General features: G+C 34.0%; 1 protein-coding gene across 1 annotated transcript; it reads right to left on the reverse strand.

Annotated features, from left to right (window-relative positions):
• Positions 1-6,475: 6,475 nt before the first annotated feature.
• LOC18442455 (malate dehydrogenase, glyoxysomal) lies at positions 6,476-26,234 on the reverse strand. Its single transcript, XM_006852670.4, has 9 exons — positions 25,953-26,234; positions 25,454-25,669; positions 24,267-24,581; positions 23,902-23,991; positions 23,673-23,756; positions 7,432-7,467; positions 7,251-7,340; positions 7,077-7,171; positions 6,476-6,797 (listed from the first exon to the last, which is right to left on the reverse strand). Exons 1-9 carry the CDS (start codon positions 26,016-26,018, stop codon positions 6,725-6,727), a joined length of 1,065 nt encoding a protein of 354 aa, XP_006852732.1. The 5' UTR covers positions 26,019-26,234; the 3' UTR covers positions 6,476-6,724.
• Positions 26,235-27,639: the final 1,405 nt, after the last annotated feature.

Here is a 27,639-nt window from a genome sequence, read left to right on the forward strand (position 1 = left end):
ATATATATATATATATATATATAGTAATACGATGCAATAACCTTAAAAAACCATCTTATGGCTATTTGTTTGATCCATATTTTGAATATACACTCTTTTTATCCTAATGAACAATTACAATCAAGAAAATTTTGAAAACAAGACCTAAAAAGTATTTTTTTAGTCCAATTAACATATGCCGTTTATTTTGGTGAGATGCTTAGATCTAGGTCTTAGAAGGATTTTTTCATTTCCAATTTTGTTGGATGGCTTTATTATCATTAGATGAACAATGTTAAAAAAGAAAAAAATGATTTTGAGTTTACAAAGGCTAAGATCTGTTCACAAAATGAATGGTTTAAATTCGTTTTTGGAGGGAACTCATTTTGACCATATCTAGAGTTCAAATTGATTTTTTTTATTTTTTTGGATTGATTATTGAGATGAAGAGAATGTGTGTGCAAAATATACAAATACCACAAATATGTTTTTTACTAAAAGTATCGTTGCATTGTACTATGATACACCTGTTGTATTAAATCATTGCTCAAATATATATATATAGTTTGGAAAGAACTTAGTTATGGCAAATGATCTATTGCAACAGTTGTATAGTAGTATAATGCAACCACACCTTTATAAAACTATATTTTTGGCATTTGTATGACCCCAAATTTTGCACACTCATTCTCTTCATCCTCATAATCAATCATACGAAAAACAAATTTCAATTTACACTCTAGATGTAATCAAAATTAGTACCCATCCAACAATGAATCTCGACCATCCATTTGGTGAATTTCAAGATCTAGGCCTTAACAAATTCAAAATAACTTTTTGTGTTTTAGCATTATTAATCTAATGATGATAACGATATATACAGATTTTGGGAATAAAAAAATTCTTCTGAGGCCTATATTTAACCATCTAAATAAAATGGACGGCTTATATTAATTAGGCTAGAATGAAAACTTTCTAGAGCATTTTTTCAAAATTTTATTTCTTGTAATTATTTTTCAGAATGAAAAGAGTGTACATTTAAAAATTTATGTCAAACAAATGTCTCTAATATGGTTTTTGAAGATGATTACATTATACTACTATACAACTGTTGCATGAAATCATTTCCTGTTATGGGAAATATAAATTCCTATTACAAGTGAATGAAGAGCAAAAGATTCTAATTATACAGTCACATCATACAAAAATATGAACAATTTCATTTACCAGGAGGTAAAGCTATTAGGGATTATCTAGAAGAAGGGTTTGTTATTGATACGGAGAAAAAGACATAAAATATTTTGATATGAGAATCGTCAAATTTTGGCCTAGAAATATTACCAATACCAATACGGAGAAAAAGACAGAAAATATTTTGATATGAAAATCGTCAAATTTTGGCCTAGAAATATTACCAATACTGATACGGAGAAAAAGATAGAAAATATTTTGATATGAGAATCGTCAAATTTTGGCCTAGAAATATTACCAATACCGATACGGAGAAAAAGACAGAAAATATTTTGATATGAGAATCGTCAAATTTTGGCCTAGAAATATTACCAATATTGATACGAAGAAAAAGATAGAAAATATTTTGATATGAGAATCGTCAAATTTTGGCCTAGAAATATTACTAATACTGATATGGATCTCATGATCAATACTAACAAAAAAATAATAAGACTAAGACAAATTATTATCAAATAATTGATGAAAAGAAGATCATATTTTCTCTCGAGTTATCAAGAAATTTAACCTAAAAATAAAGAAAGAAACTTTTTTGATTGGATGGGATTGATTGTACATCTTTTATAAGCATCATCCGGATAATTCAAATCCAAGTAATTTGATGTCCGACTCGGACCGATAGAAATACTCCAAAACTCCATCTTTGTCATGTATTCCATATATCACACTAGATAGATATCATATTCGTGGAATACGATTCACTTTCAAGATGCCTTGATGGTGAAATGGTAGACACACGAGACTAAAATATCATGATAAAGAGCATAGAGGTTCGTGTCCTCTTCAAGGCATTGAGAATGCTGATTGAATGAGCAAAATCATTCATAGCCATGAGATGTGAACTTGGGCAGCTGCGATTTGGCCACTAATTGTGCTTGAAGTCTGATGAATTTTTGCTCAAATATTGCATTGACAACTGAGGCACCCAACTTTTCCAATTTTACAATTTGGTAACTTTCTGCGTACATGACCTTGTACCAAATGTACTAGTCTTATTGTAAACCATATTGGTGTACGTGACCTTCTTGCACCAAGTGTATGGTATGATTTAGGTACACCTACCGTTCATTGAGGTTGACGTACGGATGGTGGAGATAATTGTGCCGAGGTTAACAATGTGTATCCCTGTAAAACTAGGTTTAATCTTCATAGGATCAATCATCAGAAGACTCTGCGTCGTTTAACTATACATAATACACCATTACCACGGTTTAGAAAAGATTGTTGTCACCTGTCACACCATATTCATTGGACGTTACAGCCATTATCGCCCATTGAAAAGCTTCAAATAAAGATTGTATAACATGAGACCATTTATATTAGTTATAAAGATGTCATAATTGCTCTTAGCTTTAGACGTCAAATTTGATAGCTTAGATATGTCATACAGTTTTTTGGGCGGTGATACCGTTCAACGGTTGAATCATGGTATGATGCAACCATATTTCTAGAAAACCATGTTTGTGGTATTTGTATGATCTAAAAATTCGCACACACACTCTCTTCATCTCAATAATCAATCTTAAAAAAAAAAGTTTAATTTAAACCTTAGATATGGTCAAAATGGGTCCCCTCCAATAACGAATCTAGACCATTCATTTGGTGAATTTCAATATCTTAGCCTTTACAAACTCAAAATCATTTTTTTCTTTTTCTAAATTGTTCATCTAATGATAATAAAGCTAACTAAAAAAATTGGAAGAGAAAAAATCCTTATAAGGCCTAGATCTAAGCATCTTATCAAAATGGACGGTCTCTGTTAATTGGGATGAAAAATACTTTCTAGGTTCCGTTTTCAATTTTTTCTTTTTTTTTATTGTTCATTAGAATGAAAATAGTGTATATTTCAGAATTTGTATCAAATAAATAGCCCTAACATTGTTTTTTAAGGTTGTTGCATTATACTATGATACAACCGTTGCATGAAATCACCGACCTTTTTTTTTTTTTTTTTAACTTTGAGTCTAGTCAATTATATATTCACAACCACCCAATTTGAAACCTCTAAGGACAAAAATAATTTTAACCTCTTTGTATCAAAAATAAAATGGTTTCTTTGTATACTTTTTTGTTGTTATACCCGCTATCATGGTAGTTCTCATGTGTATAAAAGATTCAAAAATTTTCGAAACCACCAACATGTGGATATTTGTTCCAAGCTATAAGCATGTATGCAACAATGCATAGATAAATTTATAATGACAGTATTATTATCGGTGCTTTAAAAACTAGTGAACTGGATCAGAACTAGTGGCTAGGCTGTCTAGGTTGAAGGTATTATGTTTGGTCACCATCCCTATATTTCTGGGAATTATGGTAAAAAGAAAAATAATCTTTTTTTTGTAAGCAAGAAATAAACCCTAATAATTTATATAAAAGGACATCCTTGTGAGGGTCACCATTTTGGAATCATGGGAATTGCTAAGTTTCTTATTTTTGGTAAAGAAAAAGAAGAATGACGAAGTCAGATGAATACAAGGTTTGAGGTGAAGAATATGGAGGCAAAATATTTGTGAAAATTCTACAATAGAAGCAAGAGAGAAAAAATAAAAAAATCTATTCAATAAAGGTCGACAAGGAGAAGATGATAATTTTGCTATCAAGGCGACGATTATTAGGTTTGGTGATAGTCAAAATACCACACCTACATTTTCTTCTAAAGATTAAAAGTATTATGGTAAAAAAAAAAGAAAGGTTTTTTTTAGAAAGTAAGAAATAGATCCTAACGATCTCTATAAACGAGGGTCAAGGAATACATAATACTCATCTTTTAAAGTGACTCATTTGGGATCATAAGAAGGGATCTTTAAGAAAGAGATGAGTCTCTAAGAGAGAAAAATAACTAAGATTTTATCTTTCAGTAAAGAAAAAAGTGAATGGCGAAGTTAGATAGATACAAGGATGTAAGTTGGAACAATATAGAAGTAAAATATTTGTAAAAATTCCATCACAGAGGCAAGAGAGGAGAAATTAATAAATCTTTTCAATAAAGGTCGACAACACGAAAAAGTATTTAATTTTGCATCAAGATGGAAATTATTGTAATACTAATGAAAAATCACCTCCAATTCAGTATTGTGTCTTTGTGTGAAGGTTTTTCTATCAACTAGAAAATACCATTTATGATAGCATACTACCATTATTTTATAGAGAGAGAGTACATGTTGTAAGGGAGAGCTCTTGTGAGGTTTATATCAGGGGTTTTGGGCTAAACCCTAACTACCGTTGTATCCTATTTTGGGTGGTTTCATCGGCATTTTTTATTGTAAGTGGATCCATGGTGAAGAAGTCAACAATGGAAGTATTGGTTTTTTGTGGCAGTGGAAAGGGAAATGAAATCAATGGTTCTACCAAGGTAAACCTTGTATTTACCTATTCTTCTAATTTTTTCAACGACAATAAAATCATGTCGTTGTTGGTTGCCAGTGGATGATTGCCAGTGGATGAAATCCGATTAAGGTGAATATATATTTGTGTGTGGTTCTTGGATTGTAGTTTGTAGTTGTGGTTTTAAATTTCCTATGCTTGTTTCTCTTGGTTTCTGTTTACCCTTTCCAAATTTGTTATGCGATATATGGTTCTTGGGTGTTTAGATTTCTAAAATCAATTTGTCGGAGAGAAGCAAGTTGATTCATTGGATCTATAAGATTTTTAATTTTCATCAATACCATAACGTTTTTATGATTTTTTTTAATATCCTGACATTGTACATTGTTTTTTATTTTTACGCATTTTTCTTGGATCTTCTAATTCCATTTAAGTGGGAATTGGCCTGACTTGCCGAACCGACCAACCTGGCCCTTGGGAGAGTTCCCAATAATCCAAAGTTATCAGGCCTGGACCTAGACCTGACTGGACCCAAACCCGAACCCAACCCAAAACAAAAATATATATATTTAAATGTTATATTAAATATATACATATGTCATTTAAAGGAAAAAGTTTATATGAGGTTACAACTTTAAAATGTAGAATTACATATGCACTTAAAAAATCCATCAAAAAAAGTTGTTTTAATGTTGAAAAAATCTCTAATTGATCATCTCGACATCAAGACGTATGAATATGAAAAGAATAAAGATTTTGATTCCCAAAAATAGTGCATATTGTAATACATTATCAAGACCATCCCTTTTCAAGATTTCCATATGTTATAGATCTACTTGATTTTTACTTTTTTTGGAGTTTAAAATTTTATAATTAGATATGAAAGTTGATTTTAAGATAATCCTAATAATTTTTTAACCAAAATTACATGTTATATAAAATTTGGAAGTGCACCTTAATTGATTGTTTAAGGTTGCAACCTTATAAAAACCACACATTTATATAAATATTATAATTATATTTATTGAAATATTAATTAAATACTATTAAAATATTATATATTAAATATTATTTATATAATAACACTATACAGGTTGGATCCACATAGACCCGACCCGGAACCGGATCCAAATAGTATTCAGGTCCAATATTTGGAACTAGACCTGCCGGATCCAATTCTTGGACTCATACCCAGATCCAGATCCAGGTTGAGTCATTGCCATCCCTAGTTCCTAGCTTATATCAGGCTATTTAAACACGGGTTTCCCATGATGTCATAATTTCATGTGGTTTATTATCCTCCGAGTATTTGCCTTCAAGATTCTAAGTTCAAATAGTTGATATTTTTAACCACCTCTGTTAGGAATCCTACTTTCACTAAATTCAAAACATAAAAAGTACCCTTCCCATAAAGTGGTCTCAAGTGTTACTGCTTCATTATTAAATTCTTTCCACTAACCCAAAAAAAAACTCTTTCCACTGTTTTCCCTAGCATTTCATTTTCTAGTAAATCTTTTCAAACTCATACCGACTTTCAGTCTTTTTACGCAGCTTCAGATTTACCATTCATCACCCAAACAAGGTTATATCCACGTAAGTAGTAATTCCAGTAACTTATAATAATGAAAACACAGATGACAATTTTCTTCATGCCATTACTGTCAACATTTCGTGACTGCTTCTCAGTTCCTTGTCGAAATATTGTGCAATTTCAAGCAGTTCAAGCATCTTCCTTGTCAATAAGCAGTACACGTTGGAAAAACACATTTTTCCCCTAAAACGGTCCAAACCCACAATTTAAACATGTCAGAAGGTCCAAAGTCCAAGCGTTAAATACCCCCGAGCATAGGCCAGCACTTTCATCCACTGATGATACACGTAGCAATTACTTTTCAACAATCCACTTCACAGATTGTAATGCCCAAATCATGAACCATGTATATTTTTATTCAATATCATTTCATATCCAAAAACTTGTGAAAGAATACATAAAAAGGCCCTCTAGCACCTAACATGGGATACTTTTCTTTTAACCATGATTTCTGAATGTTAACAGCCACATGAAGTGTAAGTTATTTCCCTCAGAAACTTGGATTTATATAATGGTCTAAAGCTAAGAGGATGTACAAGGGAATGAGAGGGAGTGTACTGGAGAGATCTTGCCATATTATTTCCTAACAAAGGAAATGCCTTTCTCAATGCTTGATGCCAGCTCTTTCTTGGCTTTCTCCAAACCAGATCTGCAATGATCAGAAAAAGCAGTTTCATGAATGAACTAAGCTCAAGATGCAGAAGAGTAAACAAATGTAGGGAAAGTCTACTCCAATCCAATGGACAATGTAAATATAAAGACCAATGGGTTAATAATCCTCCAATTAAATGATGGACGGCGATGGAGTCAGTGCAGGACCACTATTGAGTCTCACTCTTATCCACCAGAGTCCATCCTTCAGAGAGTCACGGCCCAATTAGATTATATTATACTTTCCTTTTACATATGGACACATATGGTCACAAACCTTTCATAATCGTTTAGAGGGCCAAGTGGGTAGATCTCCTCAGCTCCTCCTCGGCCAAGTCGCACTTTCGAAGCAAAGAAGGGAAGCTCTGTTACCTGTGAAAGATCAAATTTTTACATCATTTGACAAAGATGGATGATTTTAAAAGAAAAAATAATTGACATGTTATCGTACTTGAGAGGCAACAAATGCACACTCCACAATGCCAGCATCCCCACGCAAGCCCCGCAAGCATGTATCAGCGAACTTTGCAGCAGCAAAAGCCTGTTTATTCAATCCCAAATTTATATGGTTAGCTTTCAGGAGTGGTGAGCGAATTGAACTAAGGGAGCTAAATAAAAGTAAGACGACCAACCATTGAGAGTGTTGCTGAACCAGCACCAGCTTTTGCCTGCGATGAAAACGAAAATTATCAATCTTACAACTGTGATTATGAGACACCTCCCAGAAACGTGTTCATTAATAATCTTAAACATTTTAATAGAGTAAAAGCGGGATATCTAGTAGTTAACCGTTACTAAAAAAAAAACAGAGGGATATCTAATCCAGAATCAATATTCTTTTAGGTAGGTTGTGATGGTGCCTGAGCCCGGGATGTGGTGTTCCTACTGTCAGCACCAAAACCATTCAACCCAGTGCCCAATCCCACAACCCATAATTATTATTACGAACTAAAATAAATTCTAAACATATATAACGCATATCCTTTTCACAGCAACTATCACATAAATTTCCTAAAGTAAATAATGAGAATATCAAATGCAGAGACATGCATGGTTTAGTCAGTTCTATTTCCAAAAGAAAAGAACTCGAGTCAACCATTATCTAGAAGGCATGTCTTGGAGAAATTGTTACACCAACTTGCAGGTAATAATGCAAATATGAATAGAACATGACCCGTTATTCTGACTTTTCAAGCAAACTATGGTCACACTAGCAAAGTATTTTATTCTCTAATGGAAAATCAGGGCAGAAACAAATAGAAAAATTAGCTTTTTAGGAATGAAAGCCAAGATGAGAACACACAAAAATTTGAAGGATCATCCTCCTCCTCCTCATCATCATCATCATCATCATCCGAACCTCATCTCAACCATATATGCCCAAAATCATTTCATTCAACCTATTTTATTTTTTGGGTGTCCAAGTTGTTTTATGCAACCATATAGTAGCAAGAAACCATAATAATAGTCGCGATAGTATGATGGCAAGGGCGATGAGCATGTATTTGGCCTGATGATGAGGGCAGTTTCAAAGGTGCTTGATCACTGAATCAGCCTTGGAGAATATGAGTCCTGCAATATCTAGAGACATATTGAAAACAGTGAATGTTACTGTGGTCAAGGATAGTAGAGCGTGTCTAACACTCAAGAAAACTTGGTTGCTTTTGCTTAACCCTTATTTTTTAAAAACGTTGCCATGAAAGTAGTTCATCATCATCATCGTCATCGGAGCCTTATCCCAATTATTGGGGATCAGCTACATGAATCCTGTTCCGCCATTCTTCTCTATCAAAGGCCATACCCTCATTCAGACCATAAGTCACCATATATTTTCTCACTACCTCCACCCATGTCCTTTTGAGCCTTCCCCTTTAGAGCCTTCCACATGAATCAAATCACCCATACCAACCTGTGTTGTATTAGGTCCACGCTGCACATGCCAGCCAACCTAAGTCTACTTGTCCTCATCTTCTCACTGATTGGAGTCACTCCTAAGTTCTTGTGTATATATTCAATTTGCATTCTATCCTTTCTTGCCTTAGCACTCATCCATCTCAACATCTTCATCTCAGCTACACTCATTCTATAGATACATTATTGCTATGAAAGTAGTTAGACCTTAAAATCCCACCTCTTCCCTTCTAAATGATGCATGGATGTCATGTGCCTAAAAAGACAATTTTAGCATATTTCTATATCTTTTAACATTGCACTTGGCCTATTGCATTGTATCTAAGCCTGTACTCCTCTATAGTTTTCAGGTAATGAGAATTTTGGTGGATAACTCTTCTGCCTCATGCTTTAATTTGGTCTGGAAAAGAAAAGTTTTACGACTTCATGTTTATTTGAACTAGGATTTTGAATTGCATGGAAAGATCATCCAAAATGTCAAATTTAAATATTATTTGAAGGGTTTATCTATGGTTCACACATTATCAAATCCAATAGGTTATATTTAGAAAAGGAGTGTAAATTATGAAAAGAATACTTTAAGCACCCCTTTCTTTATTCCATGACTATAAAATAAGTAAGGGTATTTTTATCATTGGGAAGGGTATTGGTCATATTCTTATTAAAAGACAAAGGGCATATTTGTCATCTCGAGAAGGAATTTTTAAAATATTTACTAGAAGAGAATGATATTTATAGTACTAAAGTACCTAGATTTTTAATCCATATTACCTTTGTCTTTTAGTGAAAATATCAACAATACCCTTCCTAATGACAAAAGTACCCTACTCATTTTACAGCCTTAGAAAAATTAACCTATAGAACTTTATGGGATGTAAACCATAGCAAATCCCATATTTGATTTGAAATTCACATGATGGTACATAACACCATACTTGTTTTGAAGAAGGCAAGAGTGTAGTACGGACTTTTTTCCAGTGTTATGACAATCGAACCGGTCATCAAAACCAAGATCGATCTCGTCTAAATTGGCAAGTTCACTAGTCAGACTGGTCTGAAAATTAAAAATTCGGTCAAATTGGTTTGACAGGTCTAAATCACTTGGTTCAAATTGGTTAACTTCCCTCACCAATTTGGGACCCTGCAACTGACCAGAGTACCAGATCACCAATTATCAATCTAAAATGGCACGTCCAATCAGATCTTAATTACATTGCTTTCTTCACATGTAGTCACCATGATGACATATCTCTATATACATGCGATTACCATGATGAGATATTGTCACCATTACGACCTGTGGTCACCATGATGACACATGTCTATATATGAGGTCACCATTATGACACATCTAACTATAGTTACCATGATGACATGTGGTCACCACGATCATACATGTCCAATGTTCAAAAATACGGATTGGGGTGCCCAGAGACAGGATGCCCTCCCCAAAATTGAACCCCGTGCCCCAAACAAAAAATATAGGGGAGTTCTTAGGGAATGGTTTTAAGTCTAGGGAGTTTTTAGGGTAATTTTCGAGCCCCAAACTCCTTGTGAAATAGACAAAAATATAATAGTACAATCACATAACAAATTTACACATACAAGCCTCAAGAGATTCTAACTTGTAAGACATTAAAATGCTTGAAATCCCAAATATCATTGTAGGAAACTAGAAGTCCAGACTAGAAACCATACACAAAGTCAACAAGGAAAATAAAAAAACAAATACATCAAGTCATCAACCAAACATATAAATATATCGTAAAAGAAAAAAAAGGTAAAAGAAAAAAACACATGATTCGCAACAGAATATGTTGATAAAAATAAAATCAAAACCGTCTTTCAAATATGATAATATTTTAAAAATATCAAAATCAAATCGATGTCGGTGCAAACATCATCTATTGGGTCGCCAAAAGTCCTCAAAATCAACTACTAGAAGCTCTAAATCTCTACCCACAACAGCCTTTGTTTTGGGAAAGAAATTGCAAAAATCAAAACTTTATCGATCTTTCGATAAATCACAAAAGAGTAGTTCTTTGGGGAGCTTTTCTCACCCTAAAAGCCACGGTTTTTGTATACTGCATATTGCAAGCGTCCTTGGAAGAAAGATTTATGTTATTCAAAAAAAGACAAGTTGATCCTTGCAATTCAAATTAAAAGATTTGCAAATTCCTATCTACAGTGAGCTCCAAGATCATGTTTCTCCAATGATTGGTAGCATATTACTATTTCTGTCATAAATTAGTTAATTTTACAGCCTGTAATTGTTAAGTGAATTAGGGATCAGCTCTTGACTAAAAAAGAGGCCCTAATTTTGTAAACTCCAACTTTAAAAGATTCAATACTTCTCTAAAGACATTCTCGACATTTCTAGTAGTGTTAAGGTGATTCAATCATGTCCGTTTGGGATGTGATCCAAGACTCAAGATCTGCACCCTGAATTCTATGGAATTTTCCTAATTCAGGCATCATATCATTTTTTGAAGTAGAGCAAATAGTTCAACGATAAAATTTGGTATTAATTAGGTTTAGGTTAGTCCTTTTTCTTGTTAGCAAGTTTCTTCTTTCCAAACAAGTAGTTGGACTTAGTTACCTATTTTTTTCGAAGAGTTTAGAAGATTGGTACATTCCATATTTCGTGAAGGAACAAGTTTCCTAATTTATAAATGATCTAGATCTTAATTTTGAAAGCTATGAATTTTTTAAGAAATATAAATATTGCTTGGACCAAGCGAAATATAAACATTGCTTGGATCAAGCAACTACAGATGCAGGGGGTTATAACTCTACAAGTGGCTACAAGTGGACATATTAGGCTATTGCCATTTAGTTGTATTCAAACCTAGCCTACATTAACCTTGGAACCAGAAGGCCTATACCCTCAAAACCTTGCTGTTAAATAGTAGGAAACTTAAAACCCTTTAGAACTCCTAAATCCTGACCTAATTAGAACTCCCACTCCAAACCCTAAATCAGATGGTTGTGATTTTCACATTATGCTATCTAAAAATCTTCTCAAACTCAGTGAGGTGAAAGGAAACCTATCTCATTCATTTTGCTACACTATAGCAGCTCTGACAAATCAAATAAAACTAGTGATTAACATATCTAAAGTGCATGTCTATAAAGCCTTAGAGCAAGCACCACCGAGAATGCCCATTTCCATCCATTTGTTCTCTGCCAAAGCATAAATTCTGTTAAGTGCCTATATTTTGCAGCAATATACACACAAACAAACACTGCTATAAAACCCAACAGATCATGTTTGAAATTAGAAGATAAGCCTTCCATATAAATTTTGGAAAAGTAGAAAGCAATTTCATCAGCTCACAAATTGAAGCATTAACTATACTACATTATTAAACGAAGGTTTAAGGGGTGGACACATATCGCAACAATAAGAAATGACTACATTATTAAGCGAAGGTTTAGGGCAAGTAATCCTTAAAAAACACAGAGAGAGAGAGGAGAGGGGAAGGGGAGACGAGAAAGAGAGAGAGACATGTTCTTTAAGGGGGTAGGGGGGAGAAAAACATGATCGTTGAGGGGGAAGGGGAGAGAGACCCATGATCTTTGAGGGAGAAGCAAAGAGAGAGAGAGGCATGATCTTTGAGGGCCAAGAGCAGAGAGAGAGGAAGATGTGAGAGAGAGATGTTGTAGAGAGAAAATTAAAGAAGATTGTTAAAGAGAAATATAAGGGAGATACTCATATAAGAATATTAGTAGTGAGATAGATAAAAGGAGAGAGAGGAAAGCATAACCTAAATATATCTTAAGATAAGTTAGAAAGTATCTCTTTCTTAAAGAACAAAAGAGGAAGCTCTCTCTCTCTCACCTCCTCTCCTCTCCAACCTCTATGAACCTTGAGGTAAGGAATTTTTCCTTTCCAATTTTAAAGGAATCAAATATTGTTATTTTAAAGGTTATTAAAAGATTTTTATATTTTTTTATTATTGTTTCACATATTTTTTGAGTTTTTTCTGATTTAACAAAAAAATAATTCAAACATGAAAAAACATAATTTATTTCAATTATTATTATATTTTCTAAAGTAAATATTATAGTAAATAAGGAAAAAAATACGAAACTTTGAATCTTGGGAGCAAACTCAAAAGAAATATTAAAAATAGGAAATTCAAAAAAACAAATTAATGCACTGTCTTCTTTTCTTATTCATGTTTTTTTCTATTTTGAACATTTTTTCAGTTTTCCTTTCTTGCATTTTCCAAACCGAAATTGAAAAATAAATAAAAGGTAAAAGTCCAAAAAAATGCTCAAAGCATATTTTTGTTTTCCTTTTGCAATTATGGTTCATGCCTTTTTTAATTGCTTCTACAAAATATAGTAGCCCTTGCAAGTCGCAAATTAAAAACCAAAAGTACCAAAAGAAAAAAATGCGACAAACAAAGTTCTTTCTTGTTTTTTTGGATTTGGAATTACCTAAGGGCTTTCACATATTTTAATTGTAAAAGCCTATACAAGTGAAAGTAACTATATTAAAATATTATAAGTAAAAAAACTAAAAAAAAAAGAAATATTAGAGTTCTATATGTTTTAATACATTCATGGGTAATATTTTGGGGGTCTTTTATAAAATTGCAAAATCCATTCAAAATAAGCTAAATCTGCAAATAAAATAAATACAATACAGTATATTATTATTTTGTACAAAATACGACTTTCAAGATTTTTAGGGAAAATTATGTATATATCCGTTATATATTCCGTTATTACGGAACTACCTCTAAGTTTCCGTTATTACAAATATATCTGTGTTTTAAACTTCCTAACAATTTCTTTTAGAAAAGACGGAACTGCCCATTTTTGGTTTTTCAAAAACCGAAATCTTTAAACTTTCGGTTTTTCAAAGACCGAAAATTCACTTACTTCGGTTTTTGAAAAACCAAAATTATATATCGTTTCTCGACAACTAAAACCCCTTTTCCCTCGGTTTTCTCTCATCCGTTGCCATTTTTTTCCCATTTGGGATTGACACCATCTCCTCAATAAAAGAAACTCAGGATCCCATCGACCCCCTCTCCCATTACCATTTAGGTGGCCATGGCTTGACCTCTTCCTCGTGTGGCTGCTCCATGTGAGAATCTCCCCATTCCAGCCATTGCTAACAACACCATTTTCGCTCTCATCTTCATCAGTTTTGGCCACATTAAATTTAAGTTTTTCCGGAAACTTAAAATTAGAATCGACCATCTCATTCACCATATCTTCACTTCCCGCCATTAAATCTGATGCATTCCCTTCTTCTATGCTTAAATCCATAGAGGGACTATTATTTTCTCTCTCTAGTAGCATAGACCCATTTGGGGTTTGCTCTTTTCTCTTGATTTTCTTAGTAAATTGAGATGAGTTAGTCTTCATCCACTGCAAACCACTTAGAGAATCGACATAAACAACCTCTTTACGTTTTCTCTTTTCCGTAACATTGTTATTTTCAGCTTCGGCCTTGGTTTTCTCTACCTTGGCGACTGAGAAGGCCCATTCAGGCACTTCATGATCTTCCACTAACCTTGACTTGTAATTCTCTCTGCCTTCTCTCTTCATCCATCTTTTCAAAGAGCCAAAACTCCTCATCAGTTTGAGCAGCTAGGTGGTTGATCTCTCACTCACTAGAAAAAAATAGCAGCCGATGAGGAGAAAACAGCGGGAAAAGGGGTTTTAGTTGTCATGGAACGATACATAATTTCCGTTTTTCAAAAATCAAATTAAGTGAATTTTTGGTTTTTGAAAAAACAAAAATTTTAAAAATTTCGGTTTTTGAAAAAGCGAAAATGAGCAGTTTTGTCTTTTTTTTTAAAATATTATTATGAAGTTGAAAATCAGATATATGTGTTAAGGTATTTTCGTAATAATGGTAAATATAACAGATATATACGTCATTTTCCTATTTTTTTTAATTTGTGTCAAATAATTTGTTGTTATAGTTTTCTATTTATATTATTTAAAAAGTCATCATAATCATCATCATCATCATCGTTAGAGCCTTTTCCCAACTAATTGGGGTCGGCTAGACTACCTGATTCGTCCTTCTACTCTATTAAGGGTCATAACCTCAGTGAGGCCATAAGTCCTTATATTTTTTCTCAATACTTCCACCCATGTCCTTTTGGGCCGACCCCTTGCCCTTTTTGAGCTTTCCACTTGAACTAATACGCACATCCTAATAGGTGTTGTACTGGGTCTGTGCCATACATGGCCAACCAACTTAAATCTACTCTCTCATCTTATCCCCTATTGGTGTCATACCTAAATTTTCTTGAATGTGTTTATTTCAAATTCTATCTCTTATTGTCTTGTCACTCATCCATCTCAACATCCTCATCTCCGCTATACTCATTTTATGGGTCTATTATTTTTTCAGTGCCCAACATTCTGCTCATAGAGCAAAGCTGGTCTCAAAGTTGTCCGATAGAACTTGCCTTTCAGCTTCATTGGTATGCAGCAATCATATAAAATTCAGGTTGCACATCTCCATTTTGGCCACCCAACTCTAATCCTATTTGTGACATCTTCCCCAATCTCTCCATTTTCTTGGATTATCGACCCAAGATATCAAAAGTGCGCTCCTAGCAGTCAATCTTAACTACTTTCTCGTCCCTATATACTCGGTCCTCGTCCGGCTAATTTTCGAACCTTTAGATTCTAGAGCATCCCTACAAAGTACTAACTTTGTGTTGACGCCGTTTTGGGTCTCATCGATCAAAACTATATCATCTGCAAATAACATGGCACCAGGATGTTATTTAAAAAATATCTCATTTTCTAATTACCATTGTTTACAATTTAAATTTTTATATCTCTTTTTTTTTAGAATTTAAACTTTCAAATGTTCATTTTTATAATATGAAATATAGAATACTAGGATTGTCTCTTGTTTTATTTTTTTCAATTTCTTTCTATTAGTCATATTTTTTATGCTTTATTAGACTATATAAGATAGTATGGGAGAGAGTTATGTGTTGGTTTATGAATATTACAATACTTATTTATTTAACATTTTGCTTATTTTAGATTTTTATTACAAATTCCAATAGTTTTTAGAAATATATACAATATACTTTACTATATTTATTTACATTATATATGTCATTTCGTTTATATCTAAACCATGACTTTAGGATACGCAGTTAGTTATGACATTTTTATATTTTATTTTCTCCAGCATTATCTTCTATATTTCAATAAATTAGAAAAATAAAACATATACATTATTTAAAATTAAATATCAAGCATTTCTCTAAGATTAAAAACAAAATATTCAATTTTCCATTCTCCCTACAACGCATTGTATTGTATGTAGTTTGCTACACATTGATATTAACAATATTAATGCTTCTTGATTGTAAAAGATAATATTAATGTTTCTCCTAATGTTATTTTATTATTGAGTTGGTTTAGAGATATGATTTCCAAAATTTCCCCCACCTTAGACCAACTTAGGGAGAGAACTAAAAGTAATGCATGGGGGACGGGGGTGGGGGGGGGGGGGGGGGGGGGGGGGAAGTGAAGTATGGAGAGAATCGAGAATCCTAGGGGAAGAGAGAGGCTTTCCAAAATTTCCCTATCTTAGGCCCACGTGACTCTCACAGCTGTTTAGGATTTATGGTTATTTTCTTAAGATTTTATAAATTAGTTAAGGAATTAAAATAAAGATATGGCTGATTTTCCTCTACCCAAATGTTTTTCTTCCCCACTAGATTACAACACAAAAAACCCCCTATAAATACCATTAATTTCTCCTTAGAATTTAAAATTAAAAGCAAAAAATATGAACTTGATTAAATTCATTATCATTTCGTTTAAATATCCGTTTTCCTCATCTCCTTCATGTGTATCTTATGTCTATATGCCAATGTCTCATATTAAATTCATTATCATTTCGTTTAAATATCCGTTTTCCTCATCTCCTTCATGTGTATCTTATGTCTATATGCCTATGTCTCATATTTAGTAAGAGAAACCCATTTAACAAACTTTAATTACATGAAGTGGAATTATATGAAAAATTGCCTTTGAGAATAAAAAACCATATTATACACTTAATAAATCATAAACATAAATAATTTAAAATATAAAACTCATAAAAATTCAGAAAGAGAAACAAAGATGGTATCCTATGGGTTATGGGAAATAAGGCGTCACCTTCTATAATATTTGAAATTTTAAAATTAGAATATATAAAAGTTATTCCTAAAAAAATTAATAATCATTATTTTAAATTTAATATTTATTAAAATACCAATATACTAAACAAAGCTTCCAACTTGTGTTCAAAAGAAAATACTTAACCATAACAAAATGTAACTAAAATTATAAAAGTTCTTAGAGCCAGCATCCTATTTATGTAGAAACTTCCACATAATAATAATACATCAATTGAAATTCGTAATAATAAATAAATAAAAATCAGTTTTACATCAATTTTAGAAAATTAAAAGTTCAATGAAATATAGACTCCATGGTATCTTACATAAATTACATTATTGAAAAAATTTAATGGTAAGGTGTTGGGAAACCAATATTATTCATCTATTCATGAAGTTGAATTACTGAAAATTAGGCTTTGACAATATAAAATCATAAATAATTTAAGGTATAAAAGTTCATAAGATTCAAAAAGGAAAACAAAATAATGAGGAGAATTTCACTATGCAATATATATGATATTTATACTACATTATTAAGCCTAAGGGGTGGACTCAAGTCACAAGAAAAAAAACGGACCCTATTGCTAGAGAGAATGTGAGTAATTTTCAAATAGGAATACCTCAATAGTAGATGTAAGTCATGTTTCCTTTCACTTTTAGGGAGAGCGATGAAGAGGGCGATTTGGATATACATTATATATATTTAGGGGAGAGGGGGAATCCAAAAATCAAGGAGACAAAAATATGTGGGGGAGAGAATTTCTTAAATGTAGAGAGTGAGTGTTTACTGACATGGGGAGAAAAAGGACCCTAAAATGTGTGTGTGGGACAAAGAGAGAGAGAGAGAGATTCCTAACATGGGGCGCGGAGGGGGTTGAAGAAAGAAAGAGATTTGCCTTCTGCAAGAGAGAGATTCTCTAATATGATGTGGAGAAAGAAGATTAAGGGAGAAATAAAGAGAGCGAGAGAACTTCCACATTTTAGTTAGAGATTTTAGGATAGGGAGATTTTAGGAAATCTTTTAAGTTAAGATTTTAGGATTCCTTCTAGGTTAGATATTTTAGGATCCTTTTAGGTAGATAGAGAGAGATAAGATTTCCAATTTAGTTTCTCTCTCCAAACTGATCATCATGTTAAGGGTGGTTGTTTCTTTTACGTGTTGATGTATATAGAGATTTGTTTTGGGATACTTTGTCTCAAATATAATAATACCAGACTCAAAAGGATGTGATGCCTAGCCAAATAAATTCCTGGCACGATAACAACTGGAATACTACAGGAACAACTGGAATACTACAGGAGCCATCAAAATGGCTACAGCGGATAAAGAGCAGGTTCATAATAAATCTCAAGATGAAAAATCCCCGTAATACGAAGAAAGGAACCTCCCTACTAAAAAATGAGAAAGATCCCAGTCAATCATGCCGAAATCAGCAATCAGACGGTACAGATGGAGGCACGGTCAAGCTTTAGTGAAACTAGCCCACAATGAGAAATCCTAAGATGAAAAATGATAATGCTTTGGTTAAAAATCAGGATCATAATAAATCCTAAGATGAAAAATCCCCGTAATATGAAGAAAGGAACCTCCTTGCTAAAAAAATGAGAAAGATCCCAGCCAATCATGCCCAAATCAGCAATCAAGCGGTCCAGATGGAGGCACAGTCAAGCTTTGGTTAAACTAGCCCAAAATGAGAAATCCTAAGATGAAAAATGAGAAAGCTTTGGTCAAGCTTTGGTTAAAAAGCAGGTTCATAATAAATCCTAAGATGAAGAATCCCCGTAATATGAAGAAAGGAACCTCCCTGCTTAAAAATGAGTAAGATCCCAGCCAATCATGCCCAAATCAGCAATCAGATGGTCCAGATGGAGGCACGGTCAAGCTTTGGTTAAACTAGCCCAAAATGGTAATATGACAATTCAATTTTTAATCCAAGGCAGCCCGAGGTTACCCTCCAAACAATCAGGCCAAATCAAGGCCAGAAGACCAAGATATGGCATGACAAAGCTCAGCCATCCTTGCACAATATTGATCTAAGGCCAATTTACAAAGACTCCTTAAGATATCTAAATCTAAAGGAAAAAGTTTATATAAGGTTGCAACCTTAAAATGTAGAACTGCAGATGCACCTCAAAAATCTATCACAAAGGTTGTTTTAATGTTGAAAACTCTAATTGATCATCTCGACATCAAGATGTATGAATATGAAAAAAAATAATTTTTGAGTCCCAGAAATAATGCATCTTGCAACACATTATCTATACCGTCCATTTTCAAGATTTTCATATGTTCATAGATATACCTGATTTTAACCATCTTTTAAAATTTTCTAATTAGAAATGAAAATAAATTTTAAGATAATTCTAAGAATTTTTACAACAAAATTACATGTTATGATAAAATTTGGATGTGCACCTTAAATGGATTGTTTAAGGTTGCAACCTTATAGAAACTACAACCAAATCTAAATGGCCCAAGAACTTTATATTCCACCCAAATCTTAATATTCCACCCATGTCTACAAAAACCCTCTTAACCCTCATTTTTAAGGGTTGGACAATTGAGACTAAGAGCCAACCTTAGAGAGAGAAAGTGTACCCAATTCTCTAAATTACCCCTAAGCCTACCCAATTTACCCTTGCATCTTCCCAAAATCCCCAAAATTCTGCCTCAAGTCCCAAAAGAACCTAAAACTCCCAAGAACTTCTCACTCCAGGCCTAACTCCTAGGAAGCCTAAAATTTAAGAAAGTTCAATTCCCAAAGAACTTGAAACTTCAGAAAGTTCAATTCCCAAAGAACTTGAAACTTCCAAACACCCCAAACTTTAGAACTTTTCACTTTTGGCCCCTAACCTCAAGAGTGGGAGAGGATTAGGCAGGTCTTGAGTATATTTTGGTTGCTCTGGGAAGCAAGGTTCTTCGGCCGACTTGAGGGTTGCCCTTGCTAGGGTTCGATACCATCATCCATCATTCCATCCTAAAGTGCAAACGCATGCCCGGTATTCTATAAACTGGAGGTCTAAGAGGGCTATACCGAACAAGGAGCAAACATCTCCACCATGTACTTGCTTTATTATAAGCAATAAAAAGATTGTCGGTTAATTGTGTTCCTCTGGGTACTGGTTATTATTCAGGCTATCAAGTCATTCAACATACACACACGAACACCTTTTAAAGCAACACAAGATTCACTCCCTATAGGAAAATATATTTAAGAAATTCAACTTGGTGAGGGAAAGAAGAGAAGGCTTCCCTCTATCATAGTCTTATATAATAGCTTTTGTTTTTTATTTCCCATTATTTAATTTTATTTCTAATCATAAATTCCTAAACTTACGAGTAATTCTTAAGAATGTTTAAGAAATTTTATATTTTTAATTTCAATTTTTCATGCTTTTAAACTTTACTTTAACTTCATAAGGAAGAATTAGCATTTCTACTTCACAAAATTAGATAATTTTCTTGTTCGTAAATTAATGTAAATATTATTGTTTTATACATTTGTGTCTTACATTTTGCATCTAAATAGTTTATATTTTTTCATTCGATAGTCGATGCTTTTCAATCACGTGCAAAGCACATGCTTCTCACTAGTCTCTTATAAGCCACTGTTTTTGGATGACACATGAAGGCAACTATGTTATTAGTGTGTAAGGAGCATCCTAATGCCAGGTGAGCCCATAGCACCTCTCTTTGGCACCCACTAAGCCAGAAAACTAGATACCCATCCAGGGAACTCACACATAACCGAGAATTCATATTTCTCACTAGGGCCTGTACGCTCTTCTCTTGATGGTTGACCCAGATGTGAGGGTCTTTCATTCATGGGACCCTTCGTTGGGCCTGGCTACATTTCCAATTTTTCCACATTGACGTTTGAGAAGCTATGGGAGGTGTAGCTGGCAATAAACCCCATTCAATGTATAATAAAAGGCCAAGCCACAAAGGGTCAACCAATTGGAATGATAAAGTAAAAATAGAAAAACACAGAAAATATGAAGGATATTGATATAGAAAACTATCATAGAAATAGGATCTAAAAATGGCTGGAGGAGAAAGAAATTTTGCTTTTCACCAGTCCGAACTACAGAAAAAGGGTTCAGACATGTGAAATCACTTCAGAACAATAAATGAATGGTTGGACTAGGAAGCCACTCATTCTTGCTAGAGTCCTTAGCTTTAGGGATAGGATGATGGATTGAATCAGCAGAAGGCCAGACTCTAGTTCAAATTGTTAGGAACCTTCAATCCATTCAGGTCCTTGTACCACAATGTCAAACTACCTTCTTGGAAAGGGAAAAACTAGCCCTATTGCATGTAGCAGTTATTTTATTGGATGTCTTTACCAGTTCTCAGACTGCTTCACCTGTAATGTTAAAAACCTGATGCAATATGAATACAACAGAAATGGCCCCACATTTATCATGTACCTACTGCCTTGAGTGGGTAACTGACGATTAAATTCTCTTAATTTGGATCCAATATGGCTTATAGTTGGAGGCTTACTATTACATGAGATTCTTTTGGAGTCTTGGTTTGAACTTTAAGTATCGCAGGCACAAGTTTTAAGATGTGACTAGAAGCAAAAACCATGTAACAAAGGCACCCAGTGTAATGCCAAAATTTAGTAAGTGGTTAACAATTTGATTCAATCATCTAAATGTGACCAAAATCATATGGGTGATAACATAGTTAACCTTGGTCATGGAAAATTCTCACTTCTATCAGGGCCAAGCCCCATCTCAAGGCTTTAACAATCTTCATTTGTTTATTGTGACATGATACGGTGATGTTTGCTTAAAACCACATCTGTAGCAACTACAAGTTCATCATCTCCACATTCCTCAATATAACCTCTTGTAGGCCTCAAATAGGTGAAGGTAATGGTCATGGGCCTCGACATTTATTTCCCTAGAAAAAGGACAATGATATAACACTTGCATAGGATACCTGGCCCTTTTGGTTCAATTTGTAAGGCGGCTCCCTCATTGATAAGGTAGCATTCCATTTTCACACTCCTATCAAGATTGAGCTTCAGTAATATCACTAGTTGCACACTCCGATTTCCTTGCAGTTTGAGAATATCATAATGTGGAAAAAAAGTGAGTTATTTTATGCCCCATTACAACTTGCACATTTTTTATATTTTTTAAGCAAACTCAGCAGCAAAGTAAAAACCAGATGCATGGTGTATAACTTTATTAATTTCTTCGACTAAACTACATACATAAAAATGCATATACAACAATTTGTTTAGATATCATGGAAATCATCAAGATCATAGAGTAAAGGACTAATCCATAAAAAGTTAGCCCATATGAACATCTTAAATTAGCAAATTCCAACAGCATCAATCTAGTCGCAGAACTGCAAAAACAACAGCTAAATAAGTAGCTTTTTCACATAATTATAGAAGAAAACCACTCCAATGTTTAAAAACGATATGCCAATGATAGTTCTGTAGAGTCTTAAGAGATTGTCTAAAAAGATGTCACAATGGACTAGTAATGAATCAAAAAGTGCCAGAATCATTCATGCAAATAGGTGCATTTCAGATAATGACGCCTAGGTTAAGATCCACAAATAAGCGCACAGAAATTAATCAAAGAAAAAAAGGCAAATAGGGAGGTAGTTTCTATGTTGATCTTTCCTTACAAGATTTAACACAAAAATATGTGAGAATAGCGATAAGACTATTCCAGATGTGCAACAAACCTTGGACTCAGGGACCTGTTTGGCTAGTATACGGTTTGAACATTCAGTTTCCCTAAACCTAAACAAATCCTAAAGGAAGATGGTTGTACAAATTTGTAAAAACAAATATCAAAGAGTAGTGATTATAAAACCTGGCTAAAAAAATAATGAAGTGCATGTTCTACCAATTTTCTTTGGCAACTCAGCTGGTTTAATGGGAAATGGCTGGCAAAAGTCGAGATGTCCGTGGGTTGGTCAAGTCAATGGCTTGCCCAAGTCAATGAGTGGTACAAAACAAGAGGAGTGTCAATCACCACTTCACCAAGTTCAGTCAATCATACAAATCAAAAATCAGGCACAAGAAGTTCTATATATTTGTGAATTGTGATCACACACGCACGCATTTTCCATTAGATGATATCACATACTTATATTTTCCATTAAACATAAGTCAAACACAATGTGCAACACTTCGTTCTCATTTTTTATATGATTCTACATGTCTTCACTCCCTATCGCAGCAAGTTATTCTATATGAAAGAATATGTCAACCATAAATACCCTGGATATAGAATATGTCAAGAATAAATAAGGATTGCCCCCTTTCTTGATGTTCGGTTTTTAGATTTGGCACGACGGTGCAGAGCCGAGAATCCCCACGCACGGCATAGCACCGAAGCACGCCAGAGAGGGGGATAAGACTGGAATAGACATGTCTTCACTCCCTATCACAGCAAGCTATTCTAGATGAAAGAATATGTCAGCCATAAATACCCTGGATATAGAAGATGGGCATTTTGAATTTTCATATGCATCATGTAGATGCAAAGTTTCCCACCCCAAATAGATTACTGAAAAATTATGGCTCAACATTTGATTGATAACTTAGAGATCAATGCTGCCAAAGTCATTACAACCTATAAAAAGTACCTGAGTACTGCCCAAGCCATATTTTATTTCAGAGTTAAAAAACCAATTATAAATAAGTGCAAATTGGAAAAATGCCAAATAAGTTGCAAGTTAACACTTAAAACTGAAGTGGTCATTCTCATTCAGTCTCATATTGATTAAATTGCAAAAATCTATGATTCATTACCTCCACAACTTCCGTTCCACCATTCTGAATTCGGTCTGTCAAGTATCGAACTTCATCAGCAGTAAATGTGTATTGGGGTTTGACCTAAATCACAGATATCAACTTCATCACTCTAAACCCATAACCCACATATACGATCAAGAGATTGGCCACCAAACTGCCAGAAGCATTTACAAAAAGGAATAGAGAACACAAAAAAGAAAGTAAAGTGATATTGATTGCATCAAACCTGAGATAGAAGAGGTAAAATCGTCACCCCTGCATGTCCACCCACAACTGGAACATCGACGTCTTTAGGATCAACTCCCAAAACTTCGGCCTATAAAACCCCAATACAAACCAGACATTCTATCAAGTTACCAACAAAGAATCAAATAAATAGGCCAACTGCCAATGTTCAGAGTTCCCTAAAATCATCATGGATTTCACAGCAGAAATTTTGTGACAGAAAGTGGCTCCAGAAAATCGATACTCTTGTCGGTCCTCTTAGACCCAATTCCATCACAGACTACCACACTAAAATGGAGACCCATGTGCCGTCTAAATAGTTAAGTGAAGATATAGTGATACAAAGATGAAAGAGAAAGCACTCACCACAAAGGTATTTGCCCTCACTACATCCAGCATCGTCACCCCCAACAAACGCTTAGGATCAAAAGTACCAGCTTTCTTGAAAACCTCAGCTGCAATAGGGACAGTGGAATTCACTGGGTTGCTGATCAAGTTCACAATTGCATTGGGACAGCAGTTTACAATCCCTTCACAAAGGGTCTTCACAATCCCCGCATTTATGTTGAATAAATCATCTCTGGTCATTCCAGGTTTTCTTGGAACACCAGCTGGAATTATAACCAGGTCCATTCCAGTAAGAGCATTCTCCAATTGCTCTTTTCCTAAAAAACCACGCACCTGATACCCAAAGACAAGAGGAAGAAAACCCATCAAAAATCAGAAATTATGAAAAACAAGACCTTGAAAATTTGGGCACCCAGAAAGCTCTTTCTCTCACGAGGGAGAGAGACTTATCAAAACTCAGAAACCTAGACAACTGTGAATAAATCTCTCTTGATGGTACATGGCATAGTTTTAAAAGCCTTTAAAATTCAGAAAACCAAAAACGAAATTCTCTCACTAGTGTGCACGGCTTACTTATGAGAACATTGAAAATTCAAACAACCCAGAATGTATCCTTTCGCTAGTGAAATAATAAACACCTTCAAAATTCAGTAAACCCAAAATGAAATTTGTCACTACAGAACTTGGTTACTTATCAAGAACAACCAAATTCAGATAACTGAAAATGATTTTCTCCCACTAGAGCAGGGCCAATTCATAGTAATCTATCAATTCATAAAACCCAGTATGACCTTAGAGTTCAAGGCTTATCAAGACGACCAAAACGCGGACAGCCCTAAATTTCTCTTCTCCCATCATAGGGTATGGCTAACATATCAAAACCTTCAATACACAGGCGACCTAAAAATTGTTCTTTCTCAATAGAAGCCCTACTGCAAGACCAACAAAATTGGACAGCCCTATATTTCTCTTCTCTCTCAATAGAAGCTACTGCTTTCAAATCACGTGATTCAAAATCTTCTAAACTTACACAACCCAAAAATATTTTCTCTCACAAAAGGGCATGGCTTACTTATCAAGACCTTAAAACAGCAGGAAACCCCAAATTTGTTTTCTGGCATGGTGTACAAATGAAATGATTCAAAACCTTTGAAATTCAAACAATCTCATAATCACTTCCTCTCACAGGGGCACAATATACTTACAACAGCTGAAGTGTCCATGTGACTGACATCAGCAGTTACACCAGGCGAATTAACGACATCGTAAAGATGGAGAACAGAGACAAGAGGATTCATCTTCATCAGCATTGCAAGGGGTTGCCCAATACCACCCGCCGCCCCCAAAACAGCAACCTTGAAACCAGGAGCACCACCTTTTGCTCGGCACTCTGATCGTCGAAGTCCAGAGCGTTCCCCCATCTTTAAATACAAACCCAACATTCTCATTCTTAGTAGGCGCGAGAAAGAGAGAGAGAGAGAGAGAGAGAGAGAGAGAGAGAGCCATCTTTGAATTCACATTCAGCAACATCTTCAGATGAATAAGACAGAGAGAAGTCATATGCAGTTTACATAAAAAAACACCCACATTTGCAGAAGATAGAAGAGAGGGAATCCACATCTCAGTGTAGAGAGAGAGTGTGTGTCCGTGTGTAAATTAAAGAAAGGAGATTAAAGAGAGAAATTGGAGGAGATGAATCAGAACCTGGAGGCCAGGAGGATGGAGATGAGCTGCAATTCGTGCCAGACGCTGGTTGCAGTCCGTCTGCATCCTCTTGATGGAGTAAGGAGAGAGAATCTTAAGAGTCGTAGAAAGGGGTGGAGAGAATTCGCATGGAGGTGATGATATAGGTAAGGTTGAGGAGCGGATGACGTTTATTATTTTCTAAAATTAGAAGGAAGGGAAACTGAAATTGTGGCGCTGAGCAGGGTTGGGTCCTTCCCCACCTTATCTCTCTGCCCTGTTGTGGTTTGTTTTGAGAGAACCAAGGATTTGTTTGCTGCTCGTTGATCAATAAGAAAGAGATGATCTCGCGTCTCTTGAAAACCCAAAGTGTCTTTTTTTTTTTTTTTTTTTTTTTTTTTTTTTTAGCACAGGGTTTTTACGAGTCGATGTAGAAACCAGTCACCTGTTAAAAATCTATTTTTGCGAAAGATTTTTGGATTTAATTTTTACAGATATGTAATTTTTAACATAAAGGCATGAATATGAAGATAGAAATAAATTTTGAAAATTACAAATAATAATTTTATTAAAAAAAGCATTTAGACACTTAATTTTAATTGTTTTTAGATGGCCAACTATTTGCATCCATCTTTAAGGCGGATGCTTTATACCTCGGATCACATTTGTAGAAATGCGATCCAGCCTCCATGAAACAATTTTCTTTTTTTTACCTTGGATCACATTTGTAGAAATGTGATCCAGCCTGCATGAAACAATTTTCGGCTTGCATTAAACAATTTTCTTTTTTTTACCTCGATACAGTTTTTTAAAGGCCTAAGTCATGTTAAAATATAGTAAAGCCTCACTTCAAATCCTCCTCTAATAAGTACCTTGGGCATTGGCAATTTTTTTAATGATTTTAAAATTAATTTTTAACGCCCCATGTAAAATTTGAAGCTCAAAAAAAAAATCACAATTCCATAAAAATTTATCTTTAGAGTGAAATAGTTGGTCTTAGTAATATGCTATAACATATTATTTTTAAGACCTTAAATTAATTTATTACCGTATATAATGTTCAAAGCTAAAATTTTTAATGCTTGTTTTCAAAAGTTGCCGCTCTATAAAAAAACATTTTTCTGTTTTTTAATCTTCATTATTGCTCGTAAAATCGTCCGATCTAACCGCTAACTGCCCGATTAGATCGGAACCTACCACTAGCTGGTTCCGGTTTTGGGCGGGTTGGGTGATCAACCGGTATTTTAAAAAAAAAAAAAAATTCAAAAAAAATGTATATAAATTCTCAAAAATAATGAATTTGATTTGTAATGTATTTTAAAATATTCTTTACATTAAGGTAAAGATTAAAAATTGTTTTGGTCACCAACACTTACATTTATATTTTTCTATTTTTTTTAGAAAATTTTTAAAATAATTTTTAAAAAATATAAAATAAGTTAAAATCTATTTTTTCATTAATTTTCAATTTCATTTGAATGTATTTGTTTTAATTATTTTTTACATATTTTTTATAATTAAAATTTTTTTTTATTTTTTTAATATTTTTTTGACCACTCAAAACTTGTTCAATTTAAACAATTGAATCGACCAGTTTACGTGTCAGGTTCATTAAACCGCTTTCAAAACCATATCCATGTCTATGTCCATATCCGATTAAATACGAACCGGCGCCAGTCCGGCGGTGCACTCCTCAAGAAAGCGCTTA

The sequence above is a fragment of the Amborella trichopoda genome, chromosome 13 (assembly GCF_054954075.1).
Source record: "Amborella trichopoda isolate Santa Cruz 75 chromosome 13, AtrichopodaSantaCruz75HAP2 v2.0, whole genome shotgun sequence".
Taxonomy (NCBI): Eukaryota; Viridiplantae; Streptophyta; class Magnoliopsida; order Amborellales; family Amborellaceae; genus Amborella; species Amborella trichopoda.